At 36.3% G+C, this 19,362-nt stretch overlaps 1 protein-coding gene and 1 pseudogene across 1 annotated transcript; both read left to right on the forward strand.

Moving 5' to 3' along the window:
* On the forward strand, window positions 2,931-5,279 carry LOC104772909. The gene has a single exon (XM_019241976.1). It carries the CDS (start codon window positions 2,931-2,933, stop codon window positions 5,277-5,279), a length of 2,349 nt encoding a protein of 782 aa, XP_019097521.1.
* LOC104771908 lies at window positions 16,024-18,795 on the forward strand (annotated as a pseudogene).

Genomic DNA, 19,362 nt, shown 5'->3' on the forward strand with positions numbered 1-19,362 from the left:
AAAAAAAAAAAAACCAAAAAAAGAAGAAAAAAAAAAGGAAGTGAGAAAAGGGAGAGGAAAGAAGATGTAAGAAGAATGTCTTGGCCTGAAGAGAGTCCATATGCCACTGTTTGAATACACCAAGGTAAGAACTCACCTGTACTTGCTTTAATTTATGTAATGAGATGGCAATGGTGAGACTAGAGATTCCAGAGGATTGTGGGATTTGAGTAAGGAATGTTGATGCTTTTCAATTGACAAAGTATATGAAGTAAGTTCTTGAGAGTCAAGGCAATGAAGAGTGCAAAGATCAGTTACCAGCAGTTGAGTGAATTCTATGTTTTCAAACCTCTTTCACAGGTCTAAGTTTCTGTTTTGCTTGAGGGCAAGCAAAGGCTAAGTGTGCTTTTAACCTCTTTCATGGTTTTTACGGTTTTTAACCATGATATAAGTGTGCTTTTTGAGTCTTTTGATTTGTTTCTAGGTTATTTTTGAGTCTTTACAGGTTATTAGGAATTTGGCACGGATGGGGCAATATGGAACAATTTGGATCATTTTGGAGCATTTTACCGAAGGAAATCAAGTTGGAGTCGGATCATAGATAGAGCATCGATCGACACCACACAGTAGGGCATCGATTGGCACTCCTGTTTACCCGACAAGAGAACAAGAAATTGGAAGTTTTACAAATTTGCCCAAAGTCTTCTACAATTGCAACATAAACCCCTGGACGTATTTTAGGATGTATATATATTGTTTTTGGGTTTTAGAAACCCTTAAGTTATCTTCTAGCAGTTTTTGAGAGAAATGATATTGAGAGCTTTTGGGAGAGATAGATCTGAATTCTTTGTAGAGAGAAGATTTCTTGAACTCCCTCTTTACTTTTAATATCTATTGCATGTTATTCAGAATGATGATTTGTGCTTTATTTAACATGTCTGAGTAATTTGCATGTTAGGTTTAGGGTATTTCATAGGGTTTTTATGATTTATTAGATCTGAGATTTTTAGGGTTCTTAATCTTTTATGATCTTCATCCTTGGTTGTTCTTCACAATAATTCTTGATTGATCACCTAGAATTGTTATCTTAGGGAAATAAATTGATATGAGAATATAATTGTTTTCCTGATTAAACCATTGATGAGCAGAATTGTTTCTTACAAAGAGATTTGAATTAATAATTCTGTGAACTTATCTAAACATGTTCTTAAAGCTGATTTATTACTTAGAATTTTACAAAGAGATTTGGATTTTCTGGTTTTAAATTGAGAATATAATTGCAGTGAGAACTGGTTATTTTACCAAAAGTTTAGAATTCTAGATCTGATCTTTACTGCTTGAACCTTAATTAATTTATCTGATTTAATATTTCATAATTTCCTGAGAAATTCCCTAGGTTTAACTCTTTTGATTTTCTGAATTTACAACACTTTCATTTAAATATTTGCATTGCTTTTATTTTAATTAAATTAACTTGTTTAGCGTAATAACAAAACTCTATAATCTATTGTGTTTGATTTTGAGTCTCTGTGGATTCGACCCCAAAATACTGCAGTGAACTCTTGTTTGAGAGAGTAGCTCTAGGGATTAATTTGAGCTTATCACACGCTGGAGTTCCAACCAACCTCAGTTTGCCAACCAAACATTATAATGTTTCCATTTATTCCATACAAATATGTCTCAGAAACACATATATAAAACCACAACTAACCGTTAAACTCACGATCCCACTGTTGAATCTGTAGCCAGTAGTACCGTGAGGCTCCCCACAAAATCTCAGCTCGATCAGGAAAGTTTTGGACTACCAATCGCTGTTCCATGGAGACAACCTCGAATCCGATTTCTAGGGTTGCAGGTTCGGACTGTTTCAGATATTTCTTACGCAGAAAGCAACCCGCATAACGTTTTGAATATAACTCCGATCGGACTTCCGTCAGTTTCTACGAGCTCATGGATTGGTAGCAAACGCGATGATGGTTTTTGATTGATAAACCGATGTCAAATCTGGCGTCCGACGAGCCTCCAAAGTCGCCTCTTCAAACTGCTCTTATTTCTTTCTTAACTCTTTCTTGTTCTTCTTTTCTCCACCTTTCAGTTACTCCGGCGTTGCTCCTCCACCACCACCGAGGCTTTTCACAGCCATGACATCTACTTCTCTCCCCTCTCTACACATCCCATTCTCTCTCTCTATCTTCTTTTCTCCTCACGACTTTCTTTTTCCCTCCTCTCTCTTTCCAATAACAACACAACAAGAGCACGTCTACTTTTCAAAGTGGCCCACATATATAGAATTTGGGATGTTACAATAACTCTTCTACTTGTCTCTGCCTCAAAGCTTCTTATCCTACAATAGAATCAGATGTAACTTCAGTCATTGCTGAAGATGTAACATTTGCTCAAAAGGTGAACTACTTCAGAAGAACAGAGTACTGATTCAAGAACAGAACATCAGGATGTTTATGTCGGTATTTAACAATCTAGAAGACTTACGCGAGGGTGAAGGTGCAAGAAGCTTCTAGAAGAACAAGGAGTTTCATGTTTACAATAGGAATGTAAACATGAAAGAGGGAAATTTCCTAGATCATAAAGAAAAAGGAAATTGTCCAATTCCTATTAGGATTAGAATAGGCGAAGGTCTAGTTCTATAAATAGGGTGCAAAGGCCGATTGTAAGCCTTAGCACAAACAAGAGAAAGTTAACCTAGCTATTAAGTTTTAGTCTTTAAGAAAAGAAAAGAGCTAAGAACTTAGAGAGAGCGTGAGGTTTCTTTAAAGAGAGTTTTGAGAGATTAGAAAATTGTTTAGAACAAACTTGTAAACAGATTTTCTATTAATCAAAAGAGAGTTTAAAGAAATCTTTATTTCATTGTTCAGATCATAAGTTCTCACACTTTCAATTGGTATCAGAGCAGCACTTGTTCAGAATATTACGGGTGAGATTCTGCGGACAAGATGGAGAGCTACGGAGATCTGTTCAACAACAATAAAGTCATCTTGGATGATGGAAACTATGGGTTTTGGAAGTCAAGGATCAAATCCATCATAGGAGGTATTGATCGTCTTGCTTGGAAGGCTGTTCTAGAAAAGTGGGAGGAACCAACGATCAAAGATGAATCAGGCGAGCGAATTCCAAAACCTGAGGCAGACTGGACTGATAACGAACAAAAGAGATCAAAATACAACTCAAGGGCTTTAAGTGCAATTCATTGCAGTGTTGGGAGAAAACAGTTTGAGTTGATTCAAGGGTGTGAAACTGCTAAAGAAGCATGGGATATCCTTCAAATTCATTATGAAGGTACAACTAAAGTGCAGAGTTCAAGAAAGGATATGTTGGCTTCTAGATTTGAGAATCTAAAGATGGAGGAACATGAATCGATCTCAGATTTTAGTTCAAAGTTGAGTGCTCTAGCACAAGAAGCCTTAACTCTTGGGAAGACGTATAAGGATCAAAAGTTAGTCAAAAAGTTTCTAAGGTGTCTTCCATCTAGGTTCATGGGATACAAAACAGCTTTAACGGTCTCACAAGATTTAGATAATCTCAGTTATGGTGAAGTAGTAGGAATGCTACAGGCACACGAGATGGAACTTAATGGGATTAAGAAACCAAAAGGAATAGCTCTAGCAGTAAGCAAAGACCTAACTGATCAAGGAGAAGAAGATGCTGTGAGTCTGTTGGTAAGAAGATTTGATCGAGCTCTGAGAAGGATAGAACAAGGTCAAGGTCAAAAGAAGAACAATTCATTCAAGAAGACAAGTGAAGACAAAAAGGCTGATATGCAGTGTCATGAATGTAAGGGATATGGTCATTTTATTCGAGAGTGTCCAACAATCAAGTTACGAGATGCCAAGTGCACAATCTGTAAAGGGACTGGACACACACATGAGGAATGTGTGAGTAACTCTAAATTCAAGAAAGAAAAGTCTATGATTAGCATTGAGAATGAGTCAGATAGTGATAGCAGCAGCGAAGAAGAACTCATTAATTTAGTAGCTATGGTGGGAATCACTGAATTTGAGAATGGGGAAGAAGTAACTGACTCAGAATCAGAAGGAGAAGAAGTTCTTGACATTGTTCAGAGTTACAAAGAAGTGCGAAATACACTTATTTCGCTAGGAAAAGAAAATCAAGGTTTGATTACTGAAAAACTTCGTTTAGAAGCACTTGTTATGTCATTACAGAATGAATTGGTGGATGAGAAAAAGCTGGCTAAAGATTCGCTAGATCTGATGAAAGAGAAGTTGGTCTTATCTGCTAAAGCAGACAAGCTTGAAGAAGAGCTACTTAAAGAAAGAAAAAAATCTACAGAACTACAATCTGAATTAGATCAACAACATAGGAAGATTCATATGTTCGCAGGAACAAAGCAGCTTGACAAAATTTTGAGCTATGGGAGAACTGAGAAAACTCATAGAGGATTGGGATTTACTGAGAACAACGGAGCTAAATCACAGACAACCAAGTTCGTATCTGCTGGAACCTATCAGTCTGAGAAGGAGACATCTTATGGTGGTTCTAATGGATCCTTGAGTTGTTATTTTTGTGGGAAAATCGGTCACTACAAACGTTTTTGCTACAAATATTGGCAGAAGGTCTGTACCTTAAAGCAACAAGGAAGATTCTTCTGGAATGGAATCAGAAGACAAGTTTGGATGAAGAAAGCTGACATATATCAATCGGGATCAATGGTAGCTTCTGGATCTGGGTTTAGATGCAATATGGCCATGATTACTGAAGAACAAGAAGAAACGGAACCAATATGCGATATGGCTATGATCACTGAAGAACAAGAAGACACGGAGCCTTGGTTCTTTGACAGCGGCTGCTCAAGACATATGACTGGAACCAAGAGTAATCTACAGAATATTAAGAAATTGAAAGGAGGTACAGTAACATTTGGAGATGGAAGTCATGGTTTCATACAAGGCAAAGGTACAACACGTGATATAGAGCTTCCACAATTGGTGAATGTCTACCTAGTTCAAGGATTGCGTGCAAATTTAATAAGCATTAGTCAACTCTGTGATGAAGGATTGTCAGTTTTATTCACAAAAACTGATTGCAAAGCACTGGATGAGTCGGGTAATGTCAAGTTATACGGTGTAAGATCTGGGAACAATTGTTACATGTGGGAAAAACATTCAATCAAATGCTACAGTGCTCGAGGAAGTATAGATCTATGGCATCAACGACTTGGACACATGAATACAAGAAACCTTGCTACTCTTGTGAATAAAGAGATAACTCGAGGAGTACCTAAGCTTAAAGGAGAAGATAATATGGTGTGTGGACCTTGTAATTAGGGAAAGCAAGTCAAAATTCAGCACAAAAAGGTTCCAGATGTTCAGTCAAAATCAGCTCTGGAACTGGTTCACATGGACTTAATGGGACCAATGCAAGTGGAAAGCCTAGCAGGAAAGAAATATGTGTTTGTTTTAGTTGATGATTACTCCAGATACACTTGGGTTTGTTTTATTCGTGAGAAGTCAGACACAATCGACAGCTTCAAAATTTTAGCTTTACAGCTACATAATGAACGAGGAGGAATCAAGAAAATTCGAAGTGATCATGGTGGAGAATTTCAATATGAGGCTATGAAGGAGTTTTGTGAACAGCATGGGATTGCACACCAATTCTCAGCACCAAGGACACCACAACAGAATGGAGTAGTAGAAAGGAAGAATAGAACTCTTCAGGAAATGGCAAGAGCAATGATACATGGAAATCAAGTTCCTAAGAAATTCTAGGCTGAAGCATTGAACACTGCCGGTTATATAATTAACAGAGTTTATGTCCGAAGAGATACTACAAAAACCCCCTATGAGTTGTGGAGAGGCAAAACACCAAATCTGAGTTACTTCCATGTGTTTGGATGCAAATGCTATATCTTAAATGACAAGGATTATCTTGGCAAATTCGACTCCAGAAGTGATGAAGGCATGTTTTTGGGTTATGCGGAGAGTAGTACAGCATTCAGAGTCTATAACAGGCGTACATGTTTAATCATGGAGTCAGTAAATGTAGTCTTTGATGATCAATCTGTAGCTGTACAAGGTGATGATTCAGACAGTGATTCAGAACAGGTAAGCATCACTCAAGCCCACAAAGAAGTTTCTGAGTTGGACAGTTCTATTACAAAACCAGAAGAAGTGCAACAAGTTCATAAGAATCATTCTGCATCTGATGTTATTGGGGACTTAAATGAGAAAATGAAGACTCGAGGAGTGCAGATTGATTTTAAGAAGATGACAAGTTACTTTACAACTCTAGAAACTGTTTTCTATGAGTGTTTTGTGTCCATGATCGAACCAAAGAACCATATAGAAGCTGTTCAAGATGATTTTTGGATTATAGCCATGGAAGAAGAACTGGAACAGTTTGAGCGTAATGATGTTTGGGAACTGGTTCGCAGACAAATAGATGTGAATATCATTGGTACTAAGTGGATTTTTAAAAACAAAATAGATGAGAGTGGTGTTGTTGTTCGCAATAAAGCAAGAATAGTTGCACAAGGTTATACTCAGATCGAAGGTGTAGATTTTGAAGAAACTTTTGCACCAGTAGCAAGGCTTGAGTCAATAAGACTGTTTTTAGGAATGGCGTGCATTCTGAACTTTAAGGTGTTTCAGATGGATGTGAAGAGTGCTTTATTAAATGGGATCTTACAAGAAGAAGTATATGTTGAACAACCCAAAGGTTTTGAAGATCCAATTAGGCCAGAGTATGTGAATAAACTAAAGAAAGCTCTTTATGGATTGAAGCAAGCTCCAAGAGCTTGGTGTGAGAGGCTGACCAGATTTCTTATGGAACAAAACTATATTAGAGGGAGTGTGGACAAGACTCTGTTTATCTTGGAACAAGATGATGACATTATGATGGTTCAAATTTATGTTGATGACATTATCTTTGGAAGCACTTCAAAAGAGTTGGTGGATAGGTTTGTGAGTAGTATGACACAAGAATTTGAGATGAGTCTTGTTGGAGAATTGAAGTATTTTCTTGGGTTGCAGATTACTCAATCAGATCAAGGCATTTTTATTTCACAAAGTACTTATGCAAGACAACTTCTTAAGAAGTTTCAGATGGATAAGTGCAAAGAAGCTGTGATACCTATGAGTACTTCATTGAAATTGTCCAAAGATGTTGATGGTAAAGATGTAGATGTCAAGCAATACAGAGGAATGATTGGGAGCTTACTATATCTTACAGCTAGTAGACCAGATTTGAGTTTTAGTGTGGGTATATGAGCAAAATATCAGTCAAAACCAAAACAGTCTCATCTTGAAGCAGTTAAGCGAATTATTAAGTATGTCAAAGGAACTGTTGAGTTTGGAATTTGGTACTCTAAAGGTTCGAATAAAGGATTGGTTGGTTATTGTGATGCAGATTATGCAGGAAATGTAACAGATCGAAAGAGTACAAGTGGAGGTTGTTTCTTTCTAGGCAATAATTTAATAGCCTGGTTGAGTAAGAAATAGAATTCAGTGTCTCTGTCTACAGCTGAATCAGAATATATAGCTATGGGGAGTTGTTGTACTCAGTTGTTGTGGATGAAGCAGATGTCAGCTGATTATGGTATGGATTCAGGGGAGCTACAAGTATATTGTGATAACAAAAGTGCAATTGATATCTCTAAGAATCCAGTTCAACATTCAAGAACCAAGCACATTGATGTGAGACATCATTTTATCAGAGAACTGGTTGAGAGAAAGCAAGTTTAGATTGGTCATGTTGATACTGAAGATCAGTTAGCTGATATATTCACAAAAGCTTTAGATTTTAATCGATTTACCACATTGAGGAACTCAATTGGTGTGTGTGAGATGTGAGTTTGGGTTGAAGCTGGTCGAGGACAAGTATAAAGAAATTCTGGTTTTGGAAATAATTATTTGAGTAAACCGATTCTATTTGCGGTTTATTTGGGTTTTAATTTTTAGGTTAAAAGGAGGTTTGGTGGTTGTCATCGGGTGTATCGAAAAAGAAGAAAGAAAAAAAAAAAACTTTGTGTGTGTTTTTCTTTGGTTGTATCGAGCGATTGAGAAATTTCAAGAGAGGATGGTGAGAGCAACTTGACAAGGTTTGGTGAGAGGAGGCAACAAATCAAAAGTGATTCGAGATGATGGTGGTTGTAATCGCCCCCACCTAGTTGATGACTCGAGTAGTAATGAGGATCAAATTCATGATGAATCCGGTGATGATGTTCAACTCAATTCGGTAGAAGGGGAAGATTCCACAGAGAGCAAATCGGAACCAGTTCTTGATGATAAAGAAGTCTCCGACAATGAGGAAGAAGAGGTTCAAGATAAGGGAAAACAGGTTGCTTCGGATTCTGAGGATTTCGGGTTTGAAGAAATTTCTGTGCAAGAACAGATTGCACGACATGGTTAAGAAGCGGAAGATGAATCGAGGGTCTACTTCTGTTTCCAAGCGATCTAAGTCTGCCACAACAAAGGCAAAGAATGTTCGAGTAAAGGGAAATTTTCGGTCTAATGTGTTTGTCTCAAGAGCTGCTCAAGTCAGGTATTCTCAGCTTATAACTAGAGAATTTACAGCAGAAAGGAATATAGATTTCTCACAACCGGATGAATTTGGGATTCGTGATAAAATCATGGAGTTGGGATTACAAGAGTCAGTTCAAGGGTTATCATTATATGTCAAGGAAGTGATATGTGAGTTTTATGCCAATTTACCAAACGAAAAGGCCAAAGATGGGGTTAAGGTGTTTGTTAGAGGGCAGTGGTATGAATTCTCACCTATGTTGATCAATGAGGCATTTAATCTAGAATATATGACTTTAGATGAGAACAAAGCTAGTAATGCGGTTGATAAGCTGAGTAAGAATGAGCTTGCAGTGGCTTTAAGTGGAAAAGATAAGTTGCCTTGGTCAAAGTTGAAAGTTAAGAATCTTCCTGGAGATGTTGCAGCTCTTTTTATGTTCGCAGCTTTTAACTGGGTTCCATCTGGTCATCCACATCATCCCTCAGTCAAACGTGCTCAAGTTGTGTATAAGATGATCAAAGGTATTCGTTTTGATCTCGGACAGTTGATCTATGATCAAGTTATGAATATGAAGTGGAGTGATCCTTCGAGGCGTGTAATTTTTCCCCGGATAATTTTTGGCACTCTTAGGATTCAGGATGGTCCTCTTGAGTGGTCAAATGCAGAAGAAGAAGTTACAGCTAAGTTTTACACTAAAGATGTTCGAAATGGACTTGCTTATGGGATTAAACACGGGTTACTCACTGAGGATGGACATCCTATACCACAGGATGAACAACCAGATGAGGGATTTTCGTCGGCATCTGAGGTAATTCAGTTGGGTAGCATTCGTGTGCTGCAGTTAGGTCAAGCAGATGAGGAGAGTTCATATGCAGCTTTGGTCGATACGTCACAGGCTCTTCAGCGACTCACGGAAGTAGTCCAGAGGCTCATACAGAATCATCCACTTTCCAAGATGATTTGAGGTGTTTTTAACTATTGTATTCTCAAGCAGGGGGAGATGGTGTAGAAGCTGGTCTGAGATTCTGGGGGAGCTTAACTGATCTGAGATTCTGGGGGAGCTTAGCTGATCTGAGATTCTGGGGGAGCTTAGCTGGTCTGAGATTCTGGGGGAGCTTTGAGCTGATCTGAGATTCTCAAGTTTGGAAGTTTTTTTTTTTTTTCGGAGATCTTTTTGGTTGGATAGTTTGACTATGGTTATGTTATGAACGGTTGACTACGGTTTAAAGCTGTTTGTTTTTTTTTTTAAGCCNCCTTGGTCAAAGTTGAAAGTTAAGAATCTTCCTGGAGATGTTGCAGCTCTTTTTATGTTCGCAGCTTTTAACTGGGTTCCATCTGGTCATCCACATCATCCCTCAGTCAAACGTGCTCAAGTTGTGTATAAGATGATCAAAGGTATTCGTTTTGATCTCGGACAGTTGATCTATGATCAAGTTATGAATATGAAGTGGAGTGATCCTTCGAGGCGTGTAATTTTTCCCCGGATAATTTTTGGCACTCTTAGGATTCAGGATGGTCCTCTTGAGTGGTCAAATGCAGAAGAAGAAGTTACAGCTAAGTTTTACACTAAAGATGTTCGAAATGGACTTGCTTATGGGATTAAACACGGGTTACTCACTGAGGATGGACATCCTATACCACAGGATGAACAAACAGATGAGGGATTTTCGTCGGCATCTGAGGTAATTCAGTTGGGTAGCATTCGTGTGCCACAATTAGGTCAAGCAGATGAGGAGAGTTCATACGCAGCTTTGGTCGATACTTCACAGGCTCTTCAGCGACTCACGGAAGTAGTCCAGAGGCTCATACAGAATCATCCACTTTCCAAGATGATTTGAGTTGTTTTTAACTGTTGTATTCTCAAGCAGGGGGAGATGGAGAAGAGGCTGGTCTGAAATTCTGGGGGAGTTTAGCTGGTCTGAGATTCTGGGGGAGTTTAGCTGGTCTGAGATTCTAGGGGAGCTTTGTAGCTTTGTATTTTTCATTGAAAACTTTCGGCTTTTGGCAATCACTTTGTTTCAGTGTGTTTGGATGTTTGACTATGGTTCGGTGGTTATTTTGGTTTATGTTTTTTGAACGATTGACTATGGTTCAAAGGTATTTGTTTTTAAAGTCTAAACCGAGTTTAAAATTGTTATGCTTGAGAAGCACAAAGTTAAAAAGGGGGAGATTGAAGATGCGACATTTGAACAAGAGGATGAACTACTTCAGAAGAACTCAGCATTAGTACAAAAACAGAGTGTCAGGTTATTTATATCGGCGTTTATCAAGCTGGAAGATTTACACAGGATTAGAAGGCCCAAGAAGCTTCTGGAAGATTAAAGAGCTTCATGTTTACAATAGGAATGTAAACATGAAGAAAGAGGGAAATTTCCTAAAGCATAAAGAAAAAGGAAATTGTCCAATTCCTATTAGGATTAGAATAGGCAGTTTGCCTCTTGTGTGGCAAAGGTCTAGTTCTATAAATAGGGTGCTAAGGCTGATTGTAAGCTTTAGCACAAACAAGAGAAAGTTAACCTAGCTATTAAGTTTTAGTCTTTAAGAAAAGAAAAGAGCTAAGAACTTAGAGAGAGCGTGAGGTTTCTTTAAAGAGAGTTTTGAGAGATTAGAAAATTGTTTAGAACAAACTTGTAAACAGATTTTCTATTAATCAAAAGAGAGTTTAAAGAAATCTTTATTTCATTGTTCAGATCATAAGTTCTCACACTTTCAATTGCTTCTGCATTCTTTGGGGACGTTTCTTCACCAATTATTTGACAATTCTTTGTGCGTCGTGAGTTTNAACAGATCTACAAAAAAACAGATCAAATTGCCATTGACACAAAGTTTCAATTATGTACTTTTCTTATCTTCCTCTCTGTAAGATACAAGTTAACTTTGAAAAAAAAAAAAAAAAAAAAAAAAAAAACACTTTTCACCGGCGTAAGAAAAATCCAGTGAGTATTCATCACCACAACATCTTTGTCATCATCTTTCTCTTGTAAATGAAAGCTCATCTTTGTAATTCGGTTTTTGTCTCCTCTTAAGATACAGATCTGATGTCTGAACTCTAAATCACCTTTTTCTATTTTCTTCAATTCCACAAACACTCAACACACGCCTCATTCTCTTTCGTGTTTTTTTTTTTTGTTCACACATCCAGGATCTAACCTATTAGAGATTATAGACTCAAGTCGGTTTCCTGCTCTGATAGCAAATAAAGAACGAATAAAGTAAACAACACATAGAGTTTGTTAACGGGGTTCAGATTTTCTACATCCCCGGGACCAAGTCCAGAATAAATCCACTAGAACAAGATTACAATTACAATCATAATTGTATATGATATCGAACACTAGTGGGGCAACGCCACACACCTTGTGTGCATCTCTCTAGAATACCCTAAGGCGTGCACCTCTTCATGAAATGCTCTCTTGGTATTTATAACAATTGTTCAACCCTAGAGTTGACAACTTTCCTATTCTAAACCGGTAAACTAACATATTTAGATAACTCCTAAATATAATTAATCATAATTTCATAACTCGGTAGGATTAGTATAGCTTGCACCTCAAGCTATCTTCAAGCTTATGCCAACAATAACTATCACTCCCTACAGTCAATACTCCACTCTATCTTTCAAGTCAGTGGTCTGAATTATATTCAATTTACTTTCAATGCAGGGTTATGCATTTGAAACTTTGGTAGCCAATATTTGATGAGGCAAAGGTGATTATTGATGTAACTTATTTTCATATGTTTCTTTCTCATGTTCCATTACCAAAACAGAGTTGGGACTTCGGTGCTAATCTTTTACGTTGTAGATTAACTCGAATGCTAATGAAGGTGCAAAAACAAATATACCCAAGTGAATCGTATATTTAACGAAATTTCAACAAATAGAATTCTCCCCTAGTTGAAGTCAACTACAATCAGGTAGATAAACAGTTTCGACTAACTGATGTGGTATAAGATTCTCTGAAGATCGTTATGTAGAGACAATGAGAAGTAGTAAGCGCAAGCGGGTAAGCACCAGACTTATTATTTTGGTTTCTGCATAGCAGATCAGTTGTGACATAGAGCTCTTCTCAGTTTAATCCTCATAACAAAATACTTATAATGCTCCTCTGGATCTAGAGCTACTCCAGCTACATAGAAAATGACATGTAGCATGTGAGTACTTCATTTTCAGAGGCTTCGTAAGAGAAAGATGTCGTCAAACATAAGTTCTGGTATACTACACAAATTTGCAGCGTTACACACAAGTCCTTAGAAACAGAGTAATGTAAAAGAGGTATCTTCTTGCACACGCTTTCTTCCAAATCCTAATGCTAAAAAATATAGATTGACTCAATACAGAGGGAGTAGGATTTGAGTTCTGTCTTTATTTGAAAATTTGGTAATGTGAGTGGATAATGACCATAGTTAAAGACTTAAAGATAATAATCTTAATTCCTAAGCACCTTTTCCACGAAAGTTCTTCTCTTTCTGCTACAACGCACGCGTATATAAACCTGATTCAACCACTATGGCTACCAACTCTTTTCTCTAGTTTATATTTTTGTTCATTAATCAAAACGTAATGTTAGGGATAATCTACAAAATCAACTTATATTAAAGTTGCATAAGGTGAAAAATAAATTATACTAAATAAAAGTAGGAGCTATAAGCTTTTAAGACTGTTCACATAGGATTTAAAATCGCCAATCATGATTTGACATATCAACATTTAACATTTTTAAAATTATAATAATTTTCTATATTAAGAATTTTTGTAAAAAAGGAAAAACAATAATTACAGAAATAAAATTAATGTAAATGTTATAATTATAACACATGGAAATAAAAAAAATGTAAATATAAAATAATATGTAAATGTTATAATTATAACACATGGAAATAAGAAAAATGTAAATATAAAATAATATTCATATTAAACATAATATTTAATCTCTAAAATTAATCATATCTTTATATAGTATATATCATTATATCATTAAATGTAACTTTGCAAATATTAAATGTAATTAATCACGTTTCTAAAAATTGTAAAAAAGTAAAACCCTAAATTATGAACGTATATTACTTTCTTATAAATATTTTACATTATATTTATTATCATGGCGACCTATTGTCTCTTATTTTAATTGTGCTAATTTTTTTAAAAAAATATACATACTAATCCATTAATCTTTGATCGTAGGTTGTATGGAATCAAAGTCGTGAATTGATGCATGGAAATTTAATTAGATGCCGCTTCAACCGGTGAATATGTAGTCAATATGTGAAAGGTGCATAGTGATGGTTGTGATATTTATTTTAATAAATAAAAGTTGTTATGTGCTTCTGTATAAACTATTGTCATGTGCAACTCTAAGTCTTTGTAACTTCAGATTATAGTTGTGGCAGAGTCATTGAAACTGTCTCCTTCGTGACATATGGGAGTTTGAACCGTTGTTGTATGTTGCGTTGTTGCCGTTGTTGCCGTCGTTGCCGTTATTTTGAGTTTGTTTCACCGTTGTGAGTTCTGCATCAGACTCCATCGAATGAAAAAAGAGAAACAAAGGACATGGATTAGCAGAGAGACGTGAGCATAGGGCGAGGACTATTATGCTCCTTGGTTGAGATGATGTGAAGAAAAGAGAAAATTGTGACGGAGAGGAGACAGAGTGACGCGGCGGAGGTGGTGAAAACCATTAGCTGGTCTGTGACTCATGTCGTGGTTGTGGCAAGTCCTGATTGTGGTGGTGGAGCCAAGACAGGTCAGATTGAGAAGAGAAAGGGAAAGAAGAGAAAGAAAGTGAAAGGAAGATGGAGATCAAGGCTGTATTGAGTAGCCGTAGCCAAATTTGGGGGTTGATATGATCTCTTTCAGGAAAGGTAAATATACCGGCTTGATATCCAACAAGCCAAGAACCTCAATAGGCATTAAACTCAAGGAGTTATGTGTGTTACTTCCTAGCGAAGAAACTGCTGGAAAGTGGTGCAATTTTTGCCAAGTATGGAACATGAACAGTTCCAAGATGGGTTATTTAGGGCATCTTTACGAGGTTGTAAGGATGTTTGATCGAGCTGAAATTTTTTGGAGAGACTCGTGGTACTATAAGCTCCATAAGCAACAGTGGAATTGCAAATTGAATTGTTAGTTTGTGTATTATTCGAGGGTTGTTATGGAGGCATTGTATATATGGAATGTACAATGACAAGTTGTATTGTGGGTTGGGCAAACAATCTCGAGTTGAGCTGAAACCTTTTTGGTGAATAATAATCTTCTTACTTTGTCTTGCATTGTCCGTGATTATAATAATCTTCTTACTTTGATTAGAAGGATGTTAGCTTTCATTGCTTTCAAAGACCAAGTTACGGTTTCGTTTTTTCATTAGTAGGATATCGAGGATTTAACACAACAAAAAAAAATTCACTGCAAAGGGATCTTGATGCTTCACGTGCGCTGGCAGAATCCTTAGCATCAGGAAGTTCTTCAATGACAAACACTTATAACGAGCATATATGTACATGCAACCTTGTGGCATCCTAGAGATAAAAATAGAATATCATAAGGGTGAGAAATTACAATACTATCAGTTAAGTAATTGAAAAATAACTTGAAAACCAAAGAACATAAACAAATGGTAGAGAGATGATAAGATAAATAATATGTGAGATTTATGAAGTTTTATAAAATAATTATAAGGTTTTACATTGTAATTTTGTGTACTTTTATAACACACATATTTTTTTAGGCTTCTGACTTTTAGAGCATTTTTGAAAGAAAAAAAATTAGGAGAGGGCGTGTTTGAAAGCAGATATTGGAAAAAAATTATTACTCAAAAAAATCACAAAAATTATAGTATGAAAAATTTGATTTTTTTTGTTATTTAACACGTACCAGTTTATAAAAAATATATTTTAAATAACTGTATGTAATTTTTAATTTTGCTTTCTTATTTTTTTTTTCTAAAAACAACATAAAGGATGCTTAATATAAACAAATGAACATTTGTCTTAAAAAAAAAACCAATACGTTATAATACTTTTGCATATTATATGTATAGCTATTTAAATGATTTTTAAGTCTAATACATTCTTATGATAATCAATAAAAGCATACCCGTGTGTAGCGGGGATTAATAACCTGTAGAAAACCCAACTAATCTAGATTAAAAACAAATGATTTGATTCATGATTTTTTAAGTTATAAGTTAAATTCATGATTCTTTTAATCAGATTTAAATTTTTAGCACAACTGATTTTTATATTTTTTTTAAATTATGTATTTGAAATAAAAGTTTTACCTTATTATTAATTTAATATTTTCTATAAGATAATATTTTATAATTGTCATCAATCATATATAATTTCACCAAAATATATTAAATAAACCCACGTGTAGCCTGGGTTCAAAACCTAGTATATTCAAAAGTATAAAACAATTGACGACTAAAGACTTGGCTCTTGGTAAGTGATCCCGGTCAAATAAACAAATCAGAAGAGCTTAAGCCCTGACTTAAGATGGACAATTAAGTCAACAATATGGTTCTGACACTTATCTGCACATATTTCATTCATAGAAACGACATTGAGCCCTCACTTATACTGTACTTTCTTTTTTTGGTCTCACAACCTCAATCGCCATAGTTTCATCCCCTCTCTCTCTATCTATGGCTCATTCATCTTCTTCTCGCAATTGGCTATACCATGTTTTCCCAAGTTTCAGTGGGGAAGATGTCCGCGTAAGTTTCCTGAGCCACTTTCTCAAGGAGCTAGATCGGAAATTGATCATTGCTTTTAAAGATAGTGAGATTGGAAGACGTCACCCGCTCGATCCCGAGCTTAAACATGGGATTCGTGAGTCTAGAATCGCCGTGGTCGTGTTCTCTAAAAACTACGCTTCTTCCAGTTGGTGTCTCAATGAGTTGTTAGAGATCTTGAAATGCAAGAAAGAGTCTGGCCAACTTGTGATTCCCATTTTCTACCGTTTGGATCCTTCACATGTGAGGAAACAAATCGGAGACTTTGGAAAGATCTTTCAAGAGACTTGCAAGAAAAACAGAGGACGTGATAAATCTATGGCAGAATGCTTTAACCGATGTTGCTAATATCCTCGGATATCATTCTGTGGCATGGTATTGTGTTTTGTTTTACCATTATTGCTTATTTTTATATTGAATAAATGTTTTCATGTTTGTGAAATTATCTTTCTTTTTGCTAGGGGTAACGAAGCAAAAATGGTTGAAGAAATAGCCAATGATGTTTTGGGTAAACTGCTTTTAACTACATCGAAAGATTCTGAGGTTTTTGTTGGCATTGAGGACCATATCGCTGAAATGAGTATGTTGTTGCAATTGGAAACTGAGGACGTGAGAATGGTTGGTATATGGGGTTCTTCAGGGATTGGTAAAACTACCGGGCTTTGTTTAGCCGACTTTCTCGACACTTCCAAGGTAGTGTTTTCATAGATAAAGCTTTCATACGTAAGAGTACGAAAATCTATCCTAGAGCCAATTCAGACGACTACAACATGAAGTTGCATATGCAAGGAAAATTTCTATCTCAAGTTCTAGACAAAAAGGGTATAAAAGTAGATCATTTAGGTGCAGTGGGAGAGAGGCTAAAACAACAAAAAATTCTTATCGTTATTGATGATTTGGATGATCAACTGGTGTTAGATGCCTTGGTGGGTCAAACTCATTGGTTTGGGTGTGGGAGCAGAATTATTGTGGTTACTACTGATAAGCATTTTTTAAGAGCACATGGGATTAACCTTGTTTACGAGGTCCAACTCCCATCTTGAAAGCTTGCTCTTGAAATGTTTTGTCGATCTGCTTTCAAGCAAAACTATCCACCTGATGGTTTTATGGAGCTTGCTTCTGAAGTTGCATTGCTTGCCGGTAATCTTCCATTGGGTCTTAATGTTTTGAGTTCATATTTGAGGGGTAGGGACGAAGAGGATTGGATGGATATGCTACCAAGGCTTCGAAGGAGTTTGGATGGGAAAATTGAAAAAACACTAAGAGTAAGCTACGATGGGTTAAACAACAAAAAAGATAAAGCAATATTTCGTCACATTGCATGTCTCTTCAGTGGTGAGGAAGTCAATGATGTCAAGTTGCTACTAGCAGATAGTGACTTGGATGTTAATATCGGGCTTAAAAACCTGGTCGATAAGTCTCTTGTAAAAATAACTGATGATGATACTGTTGATGTGCACGGTTTGCTACAAAAAATGTGTAAAGAGATTGTTTGCACACAGTCCAGTGACCCTGGAGGACGTGAATTCTTGGTGGATTCCAAAGATATTTGCAATGTACTTGAAAATAACACTGTAAGTTTTTCATGCTTGTTTTATATATCACTCTATAGGATTTAAAACATGCACCTTCCCCAATAAGAAAGGGTTAAAAATTGTCACTTAATTAGGGAAACGTGAATTGTTAAGCTAATGGTTTCTATTTCTTTAATGTTATAAATTCAGGGTACTAAAAACGTTCTAGGCATATCATTGAATATGGGTGAGACTGATGAACTACATATACATGAGAATGCCTTCAAAGGAATGAGTAATCTCCTTTTTCTCAACTTCTTCTCTGATCGGAGGAAAGACATAACAATGCACATATCAGAAGGTTTTGGTCAGTTTTCCCCTAAGCTCAGACTACTACATTGGGACGAATACCCGTTGAAATTCATGCCTTCTAAATTCCAGCCTCAAAACCTTGTTAAGCTCCAAATGTGGAAGAGCAAGCTGGAAAAGCTGTGGGATGGAGTTCATGTAAGCTTTTAGTAAAATTACAATTAGTAGTATTAACTTTGTAAATGAAAAAAATCGTTTCAGTTGATGTGTAGTCTTACTTATGCTTCAGCCACTTACAAGGCTTCAAGAAATGGATATGCGGGGCTCCTATAACCTGAAGGAAATCCCAGATCTTTCTATGGCCATTAACCTCGTGAAACTTGATCTTAGCTATTGCTCAAGTTTAGTGGAGCTTCCTTCCTCTATTCAGTATCTCCAATGTTTAGAGGATTTGCAGTTGGCTTACTGCAAGAATTTAGAGACTTTACCCACCGGAATTAACCTCCAATCTCTCGATAAACTTAACCTCAAAGGCTGCACACTATTGAACAAGTTTCCTGATATCTCAACCGACATTTCAAGCCTCTACATTGACAAAACAGGGATAGAAGAAATCCCCTCTAATTCGTGTCTAGAGAATCTCATTGATTTAAAGATGCGGGCAATGAGTAGTGACAAACAGTGGGACAAAGTGCAGGTATGTTGTACTTTCACCTAATCTTTTTTCTCCATTAACCTTCTTTTGAACTCACACTTTAATACTAGTTAATGCCTTGATAATGTGAGTGTAACGTTTTTTTTTTGTTAACATTTGGGTGTCTAAAATGTTTTTTCATTCAACTAACGCCTCTAAAATGTTTTTTTTTTTTTTTTTTTTTTTNACGCCTCTAAAATTTTTTTTTTTTTTTTTTTTTTTTTCTGGGTTACACTTTCACCTAATCGTTTTTTTTTTAATGCCTTCTTTTGAACTCACACTTTAATACCAGCTCATGACCATGCTGTCTCCCTCATTGGAGAGGTTGGTACTTTCGGATATCCCAAGTTTGATGGAGCTTCCTTCTTCCTTTAAGAATCTCAATCAGCTAGTAGATTTGCGTATTAAAGACTGCAAAAATCTAGAGATTATTCCCATTGGACTCAAGCTTGAATCCATTGTAGCTCTTGATTTTAAAGGATGCTCAAAGTTGAGGACATTTCCGGATATCTCAACCAACATCTCATGGCTTGAGCTAAGCAGAACAGCGATTGATGTTAGGAGCGCAAAAATCGAATTGAGAAAATATGCGAATTATATCTAAATTAACGAAATCAGAAACGAATTACAACAGCATAAT

Source organism: Camelina sativa, chromosome 20 (genome assembly GCF_000633955.1).
Source record: "Camelina sativa cultivar DH55 chromosome 20, Cs, whole genome shotgun sequence".
NCBI classification, from domain to species: Eukaryota; Viridiplantae; Streptophyta; class Magnoliopsida; order Brassicales; family Brassicaceae; genus Camelina; species Camelina sativa.

What these genes read in the sequence shown, in the direction of transcription:
- LOC104772909 (XM_019241976.1), top strand. Translation starts at nt 2,931, where the DNA reads ATGGAGAGCTACGGAGATCTGTTCAACAACAATAAAGTCATCTTGGAT.